This window comes from Manis pentadactyla, chromosome 19, assembly GCF_030020395.1.
Source record: "Manis pentadactyla isolate mManPen7 chromosome 19, mManPen7.hap1, whole genome shotgun sequence".
NCBI lineage: Eukaryota > Metazoa > Chordata > Mammalia > Pholidota > Manidae > Manis > Manis pentadactyla.
Window position 1 is genome coordinate 8796403 of NC_080037.1, and position 16385 is coordinate 8812787.

Below are 16385 nucleotides of genomic sequence, written 5' to 3' on the forward strand. Positions count from 1 at the left end.
GGAGCCGCGGTTTTCAGGCCGAGCCACCTCCCTAAGCACAGTGTCCCAGAGAAGCAAGAGGCCAAGCGAGGCATTGGTCCAGCACTGATGGAAGTGACGGCAGGAGCTGGAAACGGGACATTTCTGGGGTCAGCTGGAAGGAGAAGCAAGGAAAAAAATAGAAGCTTCTTTAAGTTTTCCCGCTACCTGCAATTCCTGGTAATTCTCTACCTTGATTACCCTACCCTCTGCCCACTTTTCTCCACCCTTAACTGCAATTCACAAATTACCATCCACTCCGGCTGAAAAGATTTCTTTGTCTCTAATCCCCTCCCCACCCCCGTGGAATCATTCTAAAATGCAAATATGGTCATTAAAACTTGTCCTGGCTTCCTTTGTCTCCAGAATAAAGCACTAACGCCCTAATGAGGCTTCCTCACCTGGCCTCCTCCTACTCCAATCTCCCCTCTTGTGTTCTATTCACTTTCAGATACTACCAGCTCTTAACACAGCAGGCTGCCTCTCACCTCAAGGGCTTTTTGCATACGGAAACAATTTGGTGAGCATTCTGAAGTCAGCTGAGCACACTCCTGTTGTGGTTTTAACCAGTACCTCCCACCGTTGTCTGTCGGCCCTCCCATTCCGGCTCTGACAGGTTCTGGAGCTCTCTTCACTCCGTCACCAGAGGTCCGGTGCTCTCACCTAACCAGGTGTGTAATTGTGATCATCTGTTGGTCGTCTGCCTCCCAGGCTAAGGCTGACTGGTCATTGGATACCTTCCATTTTGGAGGTGCCCAAATGCTAGCTCTTACGGCCCATGGGTTTGCTGGGAGCGCTCCCCATTGCAGAATCCCCCGGTGGGAAATCTCCTGCTGACCTATTTCCCACAAGCTCTCGAGTGATGGCCTTAGTGGTATAACGGGGCTCCCCTGGCTGTCAGTTTTCTTGGGAGGAGAACCAGCAAAATGGTTCAAGCCCTGCAGATTTCCACACTGTTCATTTGATTGACAGGAAACTCACACATCCTTGCTATACCAGATTTAGGGCTGACCACTCTTTCTCTGTCCACTTCCTCTAGTGACCACAGTAACAGATAAGCAAGTCCATCAACAGATCAGTCTTGTTGCCAATCCACCAATTTCTGCGTGGTTCTCGTGGAGGCCACTCACTTGGGGGAGGTGAGACAAAATGCACAGCCTTTGATCCCTTGGCTAGTGACAGACCCCCGCCTCCATCAGTCCTTTCTCTTTTCACCTCTGCACCATCTTCTGTTTATTTCCCGTGGAGGTAGAGGAGGGGGTGCTGGGGTATGGTTTGGGGGAAGCAGAGCTGACTAGCCACCTCTCGATGGCACCTCTCAGTTTGGCATCCTGACAATTCCCGGATGCCAGATGGCTCCTGCTTAACATCCTCAGACACAGATGCTATCTTCTTTGCCCAGAACACTTGTCACACACCTCGACATCCTTTTCCCCTCTTTCTGTGACTCGCTCCACTCATCTTTTAGGCCTCAGTGTAAACATCAACATACCAGGAAGAAATCCTAACTGCTACACGCCTGAGGCAGGAGTCTGACTTAAGGCAGCGCTGGGTGACTGCTTTGTACCCGCACACCCTGAACGCCTCAGTTCTTATTATCTTGAAAATGCATAGTTCCCACTGTCCCTCTGTATGCCCACCGAGCAAGAGATGTAGCAAAACACATCATTTGGTATGCTGAGGCCAGAGATTCTAGGGGGGACCAACCCGTGGCATCTCCTTGGTAACAAAGAATGTCCAGATGGCAGGCCTTGATCTCCTTGGGATGCTGGTCGTGCAAGGAGGGGTGGGGCCCCAAGAGTTGGTATGTAATAAAAGTCTGCTGCACGTGGCCCCCAAGAGCGGATACATTGTCAAGCTGGCTGCCCCGGCCTCTCTGTATGTAAGTTCTCCCCAGAAACCTATGTCTCAGTCTCTGCCTCCGGGTCATTTCTTGGGTCTCTGGACCATCCTGCACCCTGACTTAGAGTCAGCCAGGGTTCAGCAGCACGTGATCTGTCACTTCCCAAGGTCCCCGTGCCTCCCACCACACTGGGTTCTAAATGACTCTTGATGGTCTGTCTTTTCCTTTGAGACTAAGCCCCCCAAGGGCTGGGACAGCGTCAGTTTTGCTCATCTTTGTTCTCAGAGTGCCTCACACACAGAAAGCCCTCGATGTTTGTCAGCTAAGTACATGAATGGTTTGCGTGGCTTTGGGGAGGGTGTGTGTGATCTGGAAGGGTCTCGGGTCTTCCTGAAATGCTGCTCTGCCTGCTGCCTGCCTGCTGTGCTCTGTTCCTGCTTCACATATCAGAACAGAGAACCATCTAAAGTGCTGTATTAGAATATGCAGTTTCATAAAACAGTTTATTTGATCAACCACCTTGTAAACTTTCGCAGAGTTAGTAAAAGAGGAAATTGGGAGACACCAGGGACGGGGCATTACACTAAACTGTGAGCTCCCCATGCCCAGAATCCCTTTCCCAGTTGACTGAAAGTTGGACTCGGTCCAGCAGGAGCTCCCTTCCCACTGTTTGACTGTAAGGGAAGGGAAATTATGTCTTCTCCTCTCATTACACTACAGTGTCTGGATGAGACATACCTTCGTTTCTTTGTTCAACAGGTTACTTAACCGACCTAGAGAAGCTGAAGGAACTTCAACGTATGTCTAGCCGGAGGCCTTCGGGTTCCTGAGGGCAGGATGAAGAGCTCTCCCAAAGTGAGCATCTTCTGAAACAAGACACTGGGCAGACTTCTCGAGAGCTACCGCCATTCCTCCCTTCTCCTCTATCCCCTCCTCTCCATACGTCCCGCCCCAATAGGGCAGAAGGTTAAAGCTGTTCCCCAGACCTGTGCAAAAATGCCCCTAGGCCTTCAGAGCCCTGGGATAAAATAGGATACCATTCCCAGGAAGCGGTTCACAACAAAAATCCTCCTATATCCCTTGCCCTGAATTGTTTGTTCTCTCCTTTAAAATGGGGGCAGCATTTTTGTCTGAAGAACCAAGTTCCTGGATGAAAACATGAATTTATCCAGAATGTCTCATTCAACTGTTCATCCTATATACTGAGCAATATTTATATGCTGGTTTCTGGGGATACTAAAGGCAAAATTTCTGCTCTCAAATTACTACTATCTAGTGAGGGGGAGACACAGTTTCAGCACTAAATGCAATGACAGAGTTTGCATTTGTGGCCTGGAGGTGGTAGAGGTCAGGGTCCAAAGGGAAACAGCACTGGCACAGCCTTAGAGTAGGAGCTGACCAAGCAGGGAACTGGGAGGAGAGACACTGGGCTGCAGGCAGAGTAAACACCAGGCGCCGAAGCCAGGAGATAACACAGCCACCCCTGCCGGGCCCTGGCCCTGTGCTGGACGTCACTCCAAGAACTCACAAGCATTACCACATCTGACTCTCACAACTCTTTGAAATAGGTGCTATGATAAGCCCCATTTTATAGATAAAGAAACTGAGGCATGGAGAATATATTTATTCTGGCCTCCATCCCCACCCCTGAATCAGAATTAGGTAAATATACTGAACAGGACCACAGTTTACTTAACACATGATGAATACTTAATATCACTTCCTGGTGTGAACTGCTGCCCATCACCACTTTGCCAGCTGGCACCACAAGTTGAGGAATGCCGTCTTTGATAAGGGAGTCTGAAATGCAGGAGAAAGCATGACAGGAAAAGAATCGAGGCAGGTAGGCATGGAAAGACAACACGAATGGAAAGTTTATTGATGCCAAATGTGGTGGCACTGCGACTTTCCCTTCAAGGTAATGGGCCCAAATGACAGGTTTGGAGGAGTGAGGTGGTCTGACAACTTGGTGCATATTACTCTGTTAACATGGAGTAAGACAGACTGTGAGGCAATGAGACTACTGGAGGTAAGAGGCTGAACTGGTGGCCTACTGCAAGAACGGCTAAGGACCAGGAAACGGAAGTTTGAATGAAGGTAGAAACCAGGGCGATGAGGAGGAGAGGACAGGTGTGAAGGCTACCTCAGAAGCTGATGGTAATTGAAGTGCGGGGAGTCAGGAGGAAAGAGCAGGCTAGCCGGATTCCCAGGGAGGAGAAGCAGGCTTGACAGGGGAGATATTTAGGGTGAGTTTGGACGTGAGGGTTTGGGATGCCTGTGGTGTAGCTGAAGAGCCGGCTGGTGTCAGTTGATACGTGTCTGGAGTAAGGAATGGGATCTGGATAAGGACACAGACCGGAGAGCCATGCATCTATAGGCTGTCACTGAAACCAGGAGACTAGGTGAGCTAACCCAGAGAAGACTTCAGAAGACAAACAGGCTGCAGGTGGGCCCTGGGGAAATACCAAACGCACAGAAGGACAGCTGCGGGACGGGGCTAAGAAGGAGGCTCTGACGTAGGAGGGAGCGTGCGCAGGTGTGCACCAAGCTCAGGAGAACAAGAGGCTTCAACAGAGGAACCGGTCCATGCCGAGATAAAGTTTGCACATAGAAACAATTTAATGAACGTTCTGAAGTCAGCTGAACGCAATCTTGCTATGCCGAGGTAAAGTCTGAAACATGCTCGTACATTTTGGCGAAGAGGCTGGGATGGGCCCTGGGAAAACCTGACTGAGTGGTGGGGATGGAGGCCCCAACAAAGTGGGTTCAGCAGCAAGTGTGGAAGGACGGAGATGGTGCTGGCACTTGTCAAGAAGCCTGGCTTTGATACAAAGATGAGAGAATCCAGCATTGAGAGAGGCCTTATGGTTTGGGTTTTGTTTTGTTTTTTTAAGATAAGACCTAACTTGGTGTATTATTAGTTTCCTATTGTTGCTGTGACAAATTACTACAAACTCAGTGACTTCAAACTACACAAACGTGTTACCTTACAGTTCTGGAGATCAGCGGTCTTAACAAGGCTGCATTCTTTATGGAGTTTCTCGGGGAGACTGTTCCCCAGCTTCTGGAGCCTGCCTGCATTCTTTGGCTTGTGGCCCCTTCCTCCATCTTCAGAGCCCACAGTGTAGCATCTTCCAGATCTCAGTCTCTCTCTCTGTGCTTCTGTTGTCTCATCACCATTCTGTCTGACTCTTAACAGGACTCTTATCATTACATTTGGCCTACCCAGATCATCAGGGATAATCTCCCCATGTCAAAATCCTTAACTTAATTATTATCTGCAAAGTCCCTTTCAGCATGTAAGATACCATAACCATATGTGCTAGAGATTCGGATGGGACGTCTTGGTGGAGCCATTACACAGCCTACCATCTGTGGTATCTGCCTGGCGCAGAGTATGGGCTCAAAAATATCATGGCTACTAATAATACTAAAATTTCTTTGCTGAGGGGAAGGAGCCATCAGAATTACAAACACAGGAGAGAGAGAGAGAGACACTCTGAGAGAGAGAAAGCAAGACGCTTAGGCCAAATGGGATGTGCACAGCTGGGGGGATTCACCTTGGGGCCCCCAGACATTAAATGAGATAATATACATGCACTGGCTAAAGCTCTGAGTGTAACATTCAATATGCATTTCTTTTCTCCCTCATTCCTTCCTAGGTGCCTGTGTTACTGGAGGACCATGGTGTTGTCACTTCTTCAACCGGATAACCCCACGATAGGTGTTCATGTAAGTTCCCTGAAATTTCACTTCTGATTTACCAGTGTTTCTCCCAGAGCTCCTGGCTCGGGGTCTTCTACAAAACAGACACACAGTGAATGTTTGGGGATGCATAAAATAAATGAATTCGTGAAATAAAAAAATGAACACAAGTAAAGGACTGGGGAATATTGATTTAGGGAGATCAGAAGGTAGCCGTGATTCAGGGAGATCAGAAGGTAGTCACTTCTCACAGTGGAGACCTTCGGCGGAAAGGCCTGCTTCAGCAAGGCTGAAAGGAAGGAGCCGAATGAGCGACAGGGTGGTGCGGCAGGTGGAAGGAATTCTTCAGAGGTAGAAAAGGGGGAGATCGGCCTACACCGTGGTTTGTGGGAGTCAGGTTTTCCCCTGGAGTGTAAACACTGGCTGAGCTGACCGAGCCGGCCATCAGTAGAGGGCATTAGAAGCTCCAAGGGTGAGTTTGCACTGATACAAGATAAATTAAGAATTACTCTATGTTCCCGAAAGATTTAAGAACAGAACTATAATAGAAAGAGCACTGCAGTAAGAAGAGCAGGAGATGGGAATTTTTTTTACATCTAAAGTTAAATGTGCCAGTTTCTAGAATTAATTTCTGCACAACCTTGAGCAAATTACTTAATCTCTTTGAGCCTCGGTTGCCTGGGAGGATGAAGTCAGCTGCTACAGTAAAGCACTTAGCCTGGTAGCTTGTGTAAAGAAAGGAATAATGCAATAAATGATTGCTATTACTGTCTCTTAGAGTTATTGTTTTAAATAAAATAACACGTCGAAGCACTAAGTATCTTAACAGAGGCTCGGTAAACTTTAATTTCTTCCCTTCCATATGAGAAATTTACACTAAGTGCTCTCCAAAAAAAAAAATTAAACTAAATGCTCTCCATAAACAGGATGTGAGACATACTGGAAGCTGGGAAGCTCTTGAGACTCTGGAACCCACAGATCAACATGGCAGTGAGTTCCCTGAGTTTTCCTTAACCTCATCTATCCTGGGGATGCCGCTGAGAAATGCCAACGGGCACAGACCAAATAAAGTCCCAAGAGAAGCCCGCTTGCTTTCTCTAGCCAAATGACTGGGATAAAAGCCATCAGTAAGACAGAAAACTTCTAGACAGTCACTGCCCTACTCCAGCCAGACAATACGGAAAAATCAGCCGCCACCCCCATTAGCAAAGACCAAGTGGGGCTTCCCAGGCCTCCACCCTTCCCATCCCCCTCCTTGCCAAGACAGAATCATAGAAGACAGAGTAGGGGGCCAGGCTTTTCATCCCTCCCCAGAGATAAAGAGCTCCCCATCCATAGGTAATAAGTGTAACGTCAGAGTATCAGAGGAGGCTATCTGGGGTGTCTGAAATCCTACATCCACCACCAGTGAAGAAATACCTCTTCCCCCAACCCTGGGCTGACAAAGGAGGCTAAGTGGAGAACATGGACCTTCACCCTTGACTGGCAGTAGTGAGGAGATGCCCTCTACCCATGACTGACATAATGTCAGAGGAATCCTTCTAAAACAGAAGATTTAAATAAGATCTAGAGTCTCATAACACCCAAAATGTCCAGCATGCAATCAAAATCACACATCATACCAAAAACTAGGAAAATCTCAACTTAAACTGAAAAAAATAAAACAGATATCAACACCAAGATGATGCAAATATTGGAATTATCTGGAAAGGATTTTAAAGAATCATAAAAATACTTCAACAAGCAATTGTCAACACACTTGAAACACATAAAATTAGAAAATCGCAACAAAGAAATTGAAGATATAAAGAAGGACCAAATGAAAATTTTAGAACTAAAAAATATAATTCCAAAATTTAAAACTTGATGGATAGGCTCAACAGCAGTATGATGGGGACAGAAGAAAAGAATCAGTGAACTTGAAAACAAAACAATATAAATGACTAAAGCTAAACACTAGCAAATTGAGTAAATATTATAGACTTTCCTTCTCCTCTTGTTTCCTAAATTATGCTTGACAATTGAAGCAAAAAGTATAACATTGTTTGAATGTGAATTTCAATATCTACAGAGGAAATATTTAATAAAATCACATTATAAATGGAGGAGGGTACAGGGACTTACAGGGAGGTAAGTTTTCTCTACTTGTCTCTTAACTGGTAGAATGTGGACACTAGTGATGGAATCATTTTGTCTCAATTTCAGTGGTGGTTACAATAATCTACATTTATGATAAAATGCCGTAAGACTCTCTGCAGACATTTGCTCCAATGCCTGTTGGCTGGCTTTGATTTTGCACTGTAGTTACACGAGATTAGTCATGGGAGACATGAGGTGAAAGGTACCTCTCCAAATTGTTTTTGTAACTTTTTATATATCTAAAATTATTTCAGGATGAAAAGGGGCTATAAAAAAAATAAAAAGGGGATTGAAGGGCATCTTCAAGATGGGAAAAACTTTGAGGGAACTCCTTTTTCAGTCTGGAGGCCAGACATGAAGGGAGGTGTTGCTCAGGGATTAGAAGTTTCTGGGCTGGAACCTTCCGTGTAGACCCTAACCTCACCTTCAAGTGTCATCACAAGGCCCCAGAAGCTTCTCCCACCACCCAGAAGCTTTACCAATTGAACTGTCATCTCAAGACTGTGTTTGTATTGGAGGCAGTTGTTAACCTTGATAAGCAAACTTCTCTGCCTGCTCAGGTTGCATCTGAAAGAAAATGGTCCCACGTGAGCAAGCGCATCACATCCATTCCCAGGATGTGATAAAGAGCAAGCCCACTTCTCTTGTGTTTGCTTCGTTGGGTGGGCAGTTTGCTAACACCACACACCCCAGCGCTCTCTGAGAAACCTGTGTCTTCCTCACAACTTGCAGCCTTCTCACGGGACACGAATACCCTCACCGCGGCCATATCTGACCCTGCCTACCTAGTAAAGGTTCTCTTCCTTGCGCTGCTGATGACTCTGCTCTCTCTACTCCTCGTCTGGGAGGCAACAAGAACAGAGAGCAGACAGCACTACTGCTGGCTTGAGAGTTCTTGGCAGAGACTCCGCTGGGGTGGAGACCTGGAGGCCCACGAGGCAGGGCCATCTGGAGCTGTTGTAGAGCCCGGAGCCTGGGGAGGAAGAGCTGCCATAGCACCCAGCTGCCCGGTGGCAGGTGCTCTGCCCCAGGCTCTTCTCCCTCTTCTGCCTTAGAATTCACACTCCCTTAGAATTCACACTCCCTTAGAATTCACACTCATCTTGCTGTTCTTTGGCGTGACCAGTCTCCTGAATTTGAATATCTTCTCTCTGTGGACCTTCCAGACTGAAATTATAAATGGCTCTTGATTTCTGCATTAACAGAGGGAAGGAATAAACACATGGAGAGTTAAAAATTGACTACAAAGCTCCAATTTTCCTTTTTAAATTGTTGACTGTATTGAAGTTACTGGGAGCCACAGCATCTCAGTCTATATAATGAAACTATACTGGAGGCTCAGCTCCGAAGATCCTTGAAATGGAGCCACTCACCTACCCTGAGTTCTGGGTAAAATTCACCCTCCTCTTCCCCTAATTCTGGGAATAAAGAACATTTCCTCTCAAAAAATTGATTTGATGCACCAAGCACTTTTCTATCTTCTTCCCCGACCTTCAGCTTCAAGGTTGGCAAATTTTTAAAACATCTTCTAAAACACTAATTTAAGTTTTTAAAATCTTTTCTAAGTTTGGAACAAATCAATTCCCTTTTCAAATGCAATCCAAATGAAAAAGGCAGCATTTTCAAAACCCATACTCCCATCCAGTGAGGCTGGGGTTACCTTAAGGTGCATCTGATCATTTACCTAAAAGGAATTAGTACTTTTTCTTTTCTTTTTTTTTTTTTTTTAAGAGAGCAAGGTACAGGCTTTTATTTAGAGATAAAGTGAAAGGACACAGCTCCTGGCTCACAACAGGAAGGGACAAGAGAGTCCCGGAATTAGTACTTTTTCTAAAAGAAAACCTCTATGCCCAACCCCATTGCTAACCCTTCTTTCTAGAAGCATCCTTAGGTGTCCTGTTGTCTCCCAACCTCACCTGCACTTGACTCTGGAGTCTCAAGCTAAGAGTTCCTCCAGCAAAACTTTTTTCCATTGCTTAGACTCATGGGCCTGTGTTCAGCCTTCTCTGAGAATGAGCCCCCAGTGTCCGGACCATGTACTCTGCATCTCAACCCATGGGTCATACTTTTAACCCACAGAAATTAAGGAGCATGGTTCACTTGGTGCTGAGGAGAGGCTACAACTGCCAACAGACCCAAGGGGAGCCCACCCCCATCGTGAGGGTTCCCGCCTGTCTCCTCTCCCGGTTGTGGTGCTGCTTGTTCCGTGGTTGAGCAGCTTCCGCTGAGACAGCTCACAGGCGGTTGGCAATGGGACTGAACTCCTTATGGCCAAGGAAGACGTGTCCCTCTCTCCAGCTGACTGTCGCACCCCTTCTCAGTCTGGCATGTGTGCTTGGGAAGTAGGGGCAGGCGGGGTGCAGTGGGGAATGGTGTGTTGGCACAACTGTGCATGGTTTCCCAGCGTCTCTCCTCTGAGGAGGAGGTCCACGAAAGGTCCGTGCACGCCTCGGGGTTGGCAGAAAGAGCCTCAGCACCCCTAACATTCTCCAGATCTCTGCCTCCTCTCTTGCAGATGCTTCTCCTTCCATCAGATGCTTTTTGAGCTCTTGCTGTATATCAGGCTCTGTCCTGGGTGCTAGGATACAAGAGAGAGAGGCCCCATCTTCTCTCTCCCAGGGCCTATAGGTGAATAACATAGGTGAATTATAAACGGAGAAAAGCAGAATTTGGTTTTCTGAGGGCGGTGTGAATCAGAGGAGCCTGCCCTGGGCTGGAGAGGGCCTACCGCAGACTCACGCTTGGCTGAGAGCTGAGGGGCGGGTGGAAGCGAAGCACCCGCGGGGTGAGGGCAGAAGGGCATGCTGTCCTAGGGAGACCAGCGTGTGCCCAGGCCTGTAAGGGGAGGAGCGCGCGGTAGCGTGGGGTGTGTATGGGAGAGAAAGACTGTGGTTCTGGAACACAGGAAGTGAACGTGACACTGGAAAAATACGAAGCTGGAGCCAGAGGTGGGATGAGGTCTCACGACGCTCTGGTGGGCGATGCTACTGGGAGCCGGCCGTGGTGGGCGCGGGGGAGGGGGCGTCCGCTGAGGTCCTTCCCCGGAACATTCCTCTATTTAATGCCATGTGCATATTAAAACCTCCTGGACTGGACTCTTCCATACTTCCCAGAGACGCCTAGTCACCCTTCTCCCATTTTCCTCTATCCTCCAAGATCTCCTCTCTTCCCAAACGCCTCACACACCCCAAATCTCAATTTTATCCTTATTTGGAACTTACGAACAGCCAGACTGCATTGTAAGCTTCTGGCCACCTGAGGGCAGCGAAGGGCAAACCTGGTCCTGGCCGCCGCCGCTGGGCAGAGGGGGCCTCCCTCCCTCACACCTCCGAGAACTGGATAGTTCGTCCCTAAATGATATAATGAAATTATCCACAGTAATGGGACTCTCTTATCCAGAAGACCTGCACTGGAAATGACATTTTTAAAAGCATATACTGTATACTGAGCATCAGTCCTTTTAACATGCAATATCTATTGTGCCTAAGCACCCTGTGCAAAGGACTCCCTCCTACAGATGGGGAGGTAAGAGGCTCAGAGAGGCTGGGTATCTGCCCAACATCTCACAGCACAGCCAGGTTTTCCTTCCTCTCCCATGCTGCCCCCAGCATTCATCGCAGAATAAGGCACGCCCTGCTCTGAGACGCTTTTCTTTTCCCTATTGGAAATCTCTGCTCTGGAAGGTCCCTAACGTGGGTGTGTGTTGTTCTTTTGTGACTCGGTGCCCTGCATCTCTCTCTGCCCCCGGGCCTTCAGAGAGCTCCGGCTCTTGCATCTGCATCGTAGGGAGCAAGTCAAGTAGCAAGCGCCATGGGGCGTCCAGAGGGTAACGGGCACCAGAGCGAGAAGGCAGTGAAGAGGCGTAAGCTGGTGCTCCTCCTTCAGCTTCCTGTCCAGAGGTAGCGAAGGGCTTCCCCTGGGCAGTAAAAGTCCCAAGTGTTTTTTGAGAAAGGCCGAGGATGGGGCACTAGTGGGGAGCTCTAGGCATTCTGGAGCCCGAGAGCCCCTGTGGGCTAGGTCAATCAGGGAGGGCTTCCTGAAGCAGGTGAGATGGCGGGGAAACAGCCTGGATTTAGGAGGGGAGGAGAACATGCGACAGGCCGGACAAGAGGAGGAAGTGGGAACGGAGAGGAATGGAGGAAAATCAGGTCGAGAACGGAGTACCAGCCCATGGTAAACGGCCTTGGGTGCCAGGCTGGGGTTTCACCTTCAGCCAAGAGGGACCCAGGGAAGGTTTCTGACAAGAGCGGGGACAAGTGAAACACACATTCGAGCTGCATCTGGCAGAGCCACTGTGCAGGGCAACTGGGGGCAGGGAGACACCGAGTCAGAAGATAGTTAAAATGCCTGTTGAAAACGAAACTTTCCAAAGGCCCCCATCCGTGAAGATGCCGGTATAAAGTCCTCATCTGTGCCTGCGGCAGATCGCTAAGGCAAGGTCACAGGCAGCGACAGTCCTAGACTGCTGGGTGCCCCTCGATGCCTGCGGTCCCCGGGAGCGCCCAGAATTGTTGGTGCACCTGTAGTTCTCGGCTCTCACCACCTGAGGGCAGCATCCTCCCGCAAGTGAAACAGCAGCGACGGCCCAGGCCAAAAAAAAATAAGTTCTGGGCTCTTCCTGAACAGGAAAAGTTTAGTTGGCTGGGACATTTCCCAACCATGAGGAAGTAAGGGCAGCCTACCCAGCGACAGGGATGACAAAGGATGAGGGAAACACCCGGAGCGGTGCCAGCAACCAGTTTTCCTTCAAGTAAGAAGATTTCAATGTTGGATGACCTCCCCAGGCCCTTTGTATCACCGCTCCCTCCTCCTCTCAAGCGTCTGCCTTACTTCTAATGAAAGTACTGAAAGGGGTCAGAAGGTGGAGTCTGGGGCCCTCGTGGCCACTAATTTTCTGTAGAAATGAACCTCAGTTTCCTAATCGGTAAAGTGGGGGAAAAAATACCCCTCTGATAGGATTGTGAGGGTCCAGGGAGAGAGCAATAAAGGGTATTTGTGAAGTCGGAGGTCCTATAGGCCTTTTAAGAGTTTAGTATTTTATGTAGGAAAAGACATTTTAAGTAAATGCCTTTATATATATGTAGATCTTTTTCAATGTATGCAGAAAATATATATATATATATATACCTGGCTTGGGTCAGAAAGCTCAGGGATGGAGCAAGCTCCTTGGAGTTTGGGGGTGTCTTTGACTTAATTAAAGCTCAATCCCAGTAAGAGGGCTCTGCAAGACAGCCACACAAATGTGACCTGGGACAAAATTCACTTTCCTGTTAATAATGATTAACACCTGACACTTCAAAGCTTACGAAGCAGTCTTGCCCACGTTTGCCCTGACTCCTCCTGAGAACAGAGAAGCAGCGCCCGTTAGCCTTCTTTCCCCGTTGAGAAAACAGGCTCAGAGAGAAGTCACCTGCTCAAGGTCCCACAGGGACTCAGGGGTACAGCAGATGGTCTCAGTCCAGGGCCGGCCTTCTCTCCAGAGCGCGACCCCACCCGACTGGAGCGGTGAAGGGACCCCCTCCACCTCCCTCCCGGGGACGTGAGGCGGGCAGCTCCCTTGCCGAGGGCTTCGTATGGCCCCGTGTTTACCCAGCCTGCTGATGGGAGGCCGGGAGGGCTTCTGCCCCACCTGCCCCGTAAACGCCAGTGGCTTTTCCTTGTCCCACCTGAATGGAGAACCAGCCGTTCTCTTCAGCGTGAAGGAGCTTCTGCCCCCCCCTGAGGGCCCAAACCCCAACAAGGTTTCCTCACAGCTGTGCAGCCCGGAGCCCCAGGGAGCCCCAGGGGCCATGTGAGAACCGGGGGCCAGCGGAGTGTGGAGGGGGCATGCGAGCAGAGCCCAGCTGAGGGGGGCTGTGTTCACCTCAAGAGAGGAGGGCAGACGCGAAGGGGACACGGCGAGGCGGAGATCACCCAGGATCAGAGGCGGGGGGCTGAAGAGTATGAGCCTGCTTGTGCTGGTGGCCCCTTAAAGCCCTCAGGCAGGTCAGCCAGCTGCCTGGGGCCTTGGTTGCCTCAAAAAACACAAAAGAAGGGCCCCGTGCTACCAAAGCCTCCCTGACAAGCTAGGCTTTCTTTGCTCTCCGGGTTGTCTCGCCCTAAAACGCGCTGTTTACTTCACATTAGCAGGTATTTCAGCCACTGCTTCTACTCTTAACCTGGAATCCATGGATAGGTTTGGGGAGGTCTGGCAACTTGGATTTTTACTCACCTCTAAGTGAATTTAGTTTTTCTGTACTGCAAGCCCCAGGAGCGTTGGCAATACTTGTGCTTCTGTCACTAATAGAAATCAAGATGCTTTCATATTCTCTCAGTTGCTGCAGCTCCCTTGAAATATCATTTACACTCATTACGCCTTGGAAATTATGATAGTTATTAGATCTGCTGCTAGATCGGGTTATTGAATGCATTGTTAAAGAAGGTGGTAGACTACTGTGTCACAAATTTGTTTCTTTTTTTATTCTTTCAATAACTGTATTTCAGTAAAATGGGCTTCCTTGGCAATCCTACATAATTCAGTTTGTGTATCCGGGAATATGGTGAGTCCATAGGTGCCACCAGACTGCCGAAGGGGTCCTGGGCACAGAAGGATTAGGACCCCGATGCAAAATGCTCCTCCGAGTCCTTAAGGATGTCTGTGCCCAGCACTCCAGGGTCCAAGTTCCCTGCGTGCAGAGGCCATGGAAGGGAGGGCCAAAGAATGCCCTCCGAGTACCAAGACTTGCTACCTGACTAATTCTGGCAAGGATTCAGAGGAGATTAACATATTATGCATATTTTAAAGAGGAAGATACAACAGCTCACTCAAGGAGTAATAGCCCACTGCCTCTCCTCTGTGGTCCAGGGCTAGGTAGCACATTGCCTCTGTGGAGCCCCAGCCCCACGGTGGAGAGCTGGGCCTCTGGTAGGGGATTGCCAGCTGTGTGACTGGAGGCAAGTTGCTTGACTTCTCTGAATCTCCAAGTCCTCATCTCCATAGTGAGGATAAAACATCCACTCCACAGGGCTTCCTTGTGGGGATCTATGACAAAACGTGTGTGCCCAGCCCACAGGGTGCCTAGGCCCGCTGGCTATTACCTAAGAAGTGGCCACCATCACTCTACAGAGAAGGGTCTCAGCCCATTGCATGTGGAGTTACAGGACAGCCCATTTTAGAAATTTCAGCCAACATTTAAGGCTTCTCTCCCACCTCCACCTTGCACCAGAAATGGCCAAGAATTGGGTTTGTTTTCTTTCTTTCTCTGCGTCCATGACTTCTGAGAGGCTAAAGCACCTCCCGTCCCCCTCATTGAGGAACTCAGGCCGAGAAGGATAAAAGCACAATGTCCGGGTTGGGAAGAGACGGGGAAGGGTGGCCTGTGCAGCAAACACCCCGAACAACAGTCCTGGGCTGGCCTGAGCAGAGCTTGGTGTTCCCAGCTGAGCCGGCGGGGATGGAGGGCAAGACCATGCCCTGGTGTCTCTCGGTGCATGTGTGTCATTTATTTTCTTGCATGGTTGGGAGGCTGTGGCTGAGGTTTCACAAGCTGCACCTGACAGATAATTACCCAAAGACGAATTGTGCCCTGCCTTACCCTTCTCCCAGCACAGCAACCTCCCGACTCGGCATGTGGCGGGGAGGGGGTGGCCTGGGCACAGCAGACCATCACTCTTCTGAGCGCCGGGGTGGCCAGCGCAGCCAGGAGGAGCTGGGCCCGGCGCTGATGGAAGTGTGCACACCTTCCCGACTGGGTAGTGGCTGTCTTAAGGGATGACACCCAATTGGCGCCCCGGTGCTGCTCTGGGAGCTGATGGGAATTGGGTTTCTCATGGGGATTCCCCTCGTCCCCCACATTCCTGCCCCCACTCCTCCAACTCCCTCTGCCTCCTCCTGTTTTCTTCTCCTTCCCACTAAAACATTGTCCACTGCATGACAGGACTTTCTGAAAATGTTTCCAAGAGGAAACGTGGAAGACAGTGTATATATCCTAGGAAACTCCTACACTTTTTAAAATTAAAGTGGGAGCGATTTTCCCTGTAATCTTGAATTCATATTTATTTTATGTTGACCAGCATGGATGCTAATAAAAATAAATCAACCCTGTAAACATAGGAAGCTTTTTTTTCTTAAGAAAGAAAAAAACAGACTTCTCAAGCCCAGAGGTGCCATGACTTTTGGTTTAAGTCCTCCCAAAGCTGAAGGAGATCCTTCACTTTCTCATCAATTAAAAAGGGGGAAAAATATGATTTTCCTCCGAGGGCTCTTGCTTGGTGCAAGGCACACCACTTCCTGCAGATACTGTATGTGGAGCATCTATTGAGCACCGACAGAATGCCTGGTCTTGGGAGTGACATAGTTTGGTTTGCATCATCAGAGACAAGAGCAGAACACGTAAGGGCCCTCCGGGCGGCCACCCGGGTGGAGGGACGGATGTCCTCTGCAGAGGCGTCAGGGAGCGCTGCAGGGAGGCGGCTCTGCGATCAGGTTCTCTCCCAGGCCATGTTCTTGAGCACAGAGCTTGGACTCCTTGATCCCGCAAAACAGACCGTGACCTGCCGCGCCCCCCCCTCGCTCTATCTGTGGGGTGTACCGCAGTCCCGTGCTCATCCCGCCCTCCAGCCTTCTCTGAACCCCCAGCGGGATTAGCAACACCCCCTCAGCCTCATAGTAAAATTCCCTGTGGTCATATTTGCTCTCCCC

General features: G+C 49.3%; 1 protein-coding gene and 1 long non-coding RNA gene across 2 annotated transcripts; both read left to right on the forward strand.

Moving 5' to 3' along the window:
* Positions 1-59: 59 nt before the first annotated feature.
* Positions 60-6479, forward strand: LOC118930749 (uncharacterized). Its single transcript, XR_005032165.2, has 4 exons — positions 60-198; positions 470-689; positions 2621-2716; positions 5524-6479. It is a non-coding gene; the product is annotated as an uncharacterized LOC118930749 (long non-coding RNA).
* A 1324-nt stretch (positions 6480-7803) lies between these two features.
* On the forward strand, positions 7804-9148 carry SMIM42 (small integral membrane protein 42). The gene is made up of 2 exons (XM_057495174.1): positions 7804-7808; positions 8334-9148. Exons 1-2 carry the CDS (start codon positions 7804-7806, stop codon positions 8758-8760), a joined length of 432 nt encoding a protein of 143 aa, XP_057351157.1. The 3' UTR covers positions 8761-9148.
* Positions 9149-16385: the final 7237 nt, after the last annotated feature.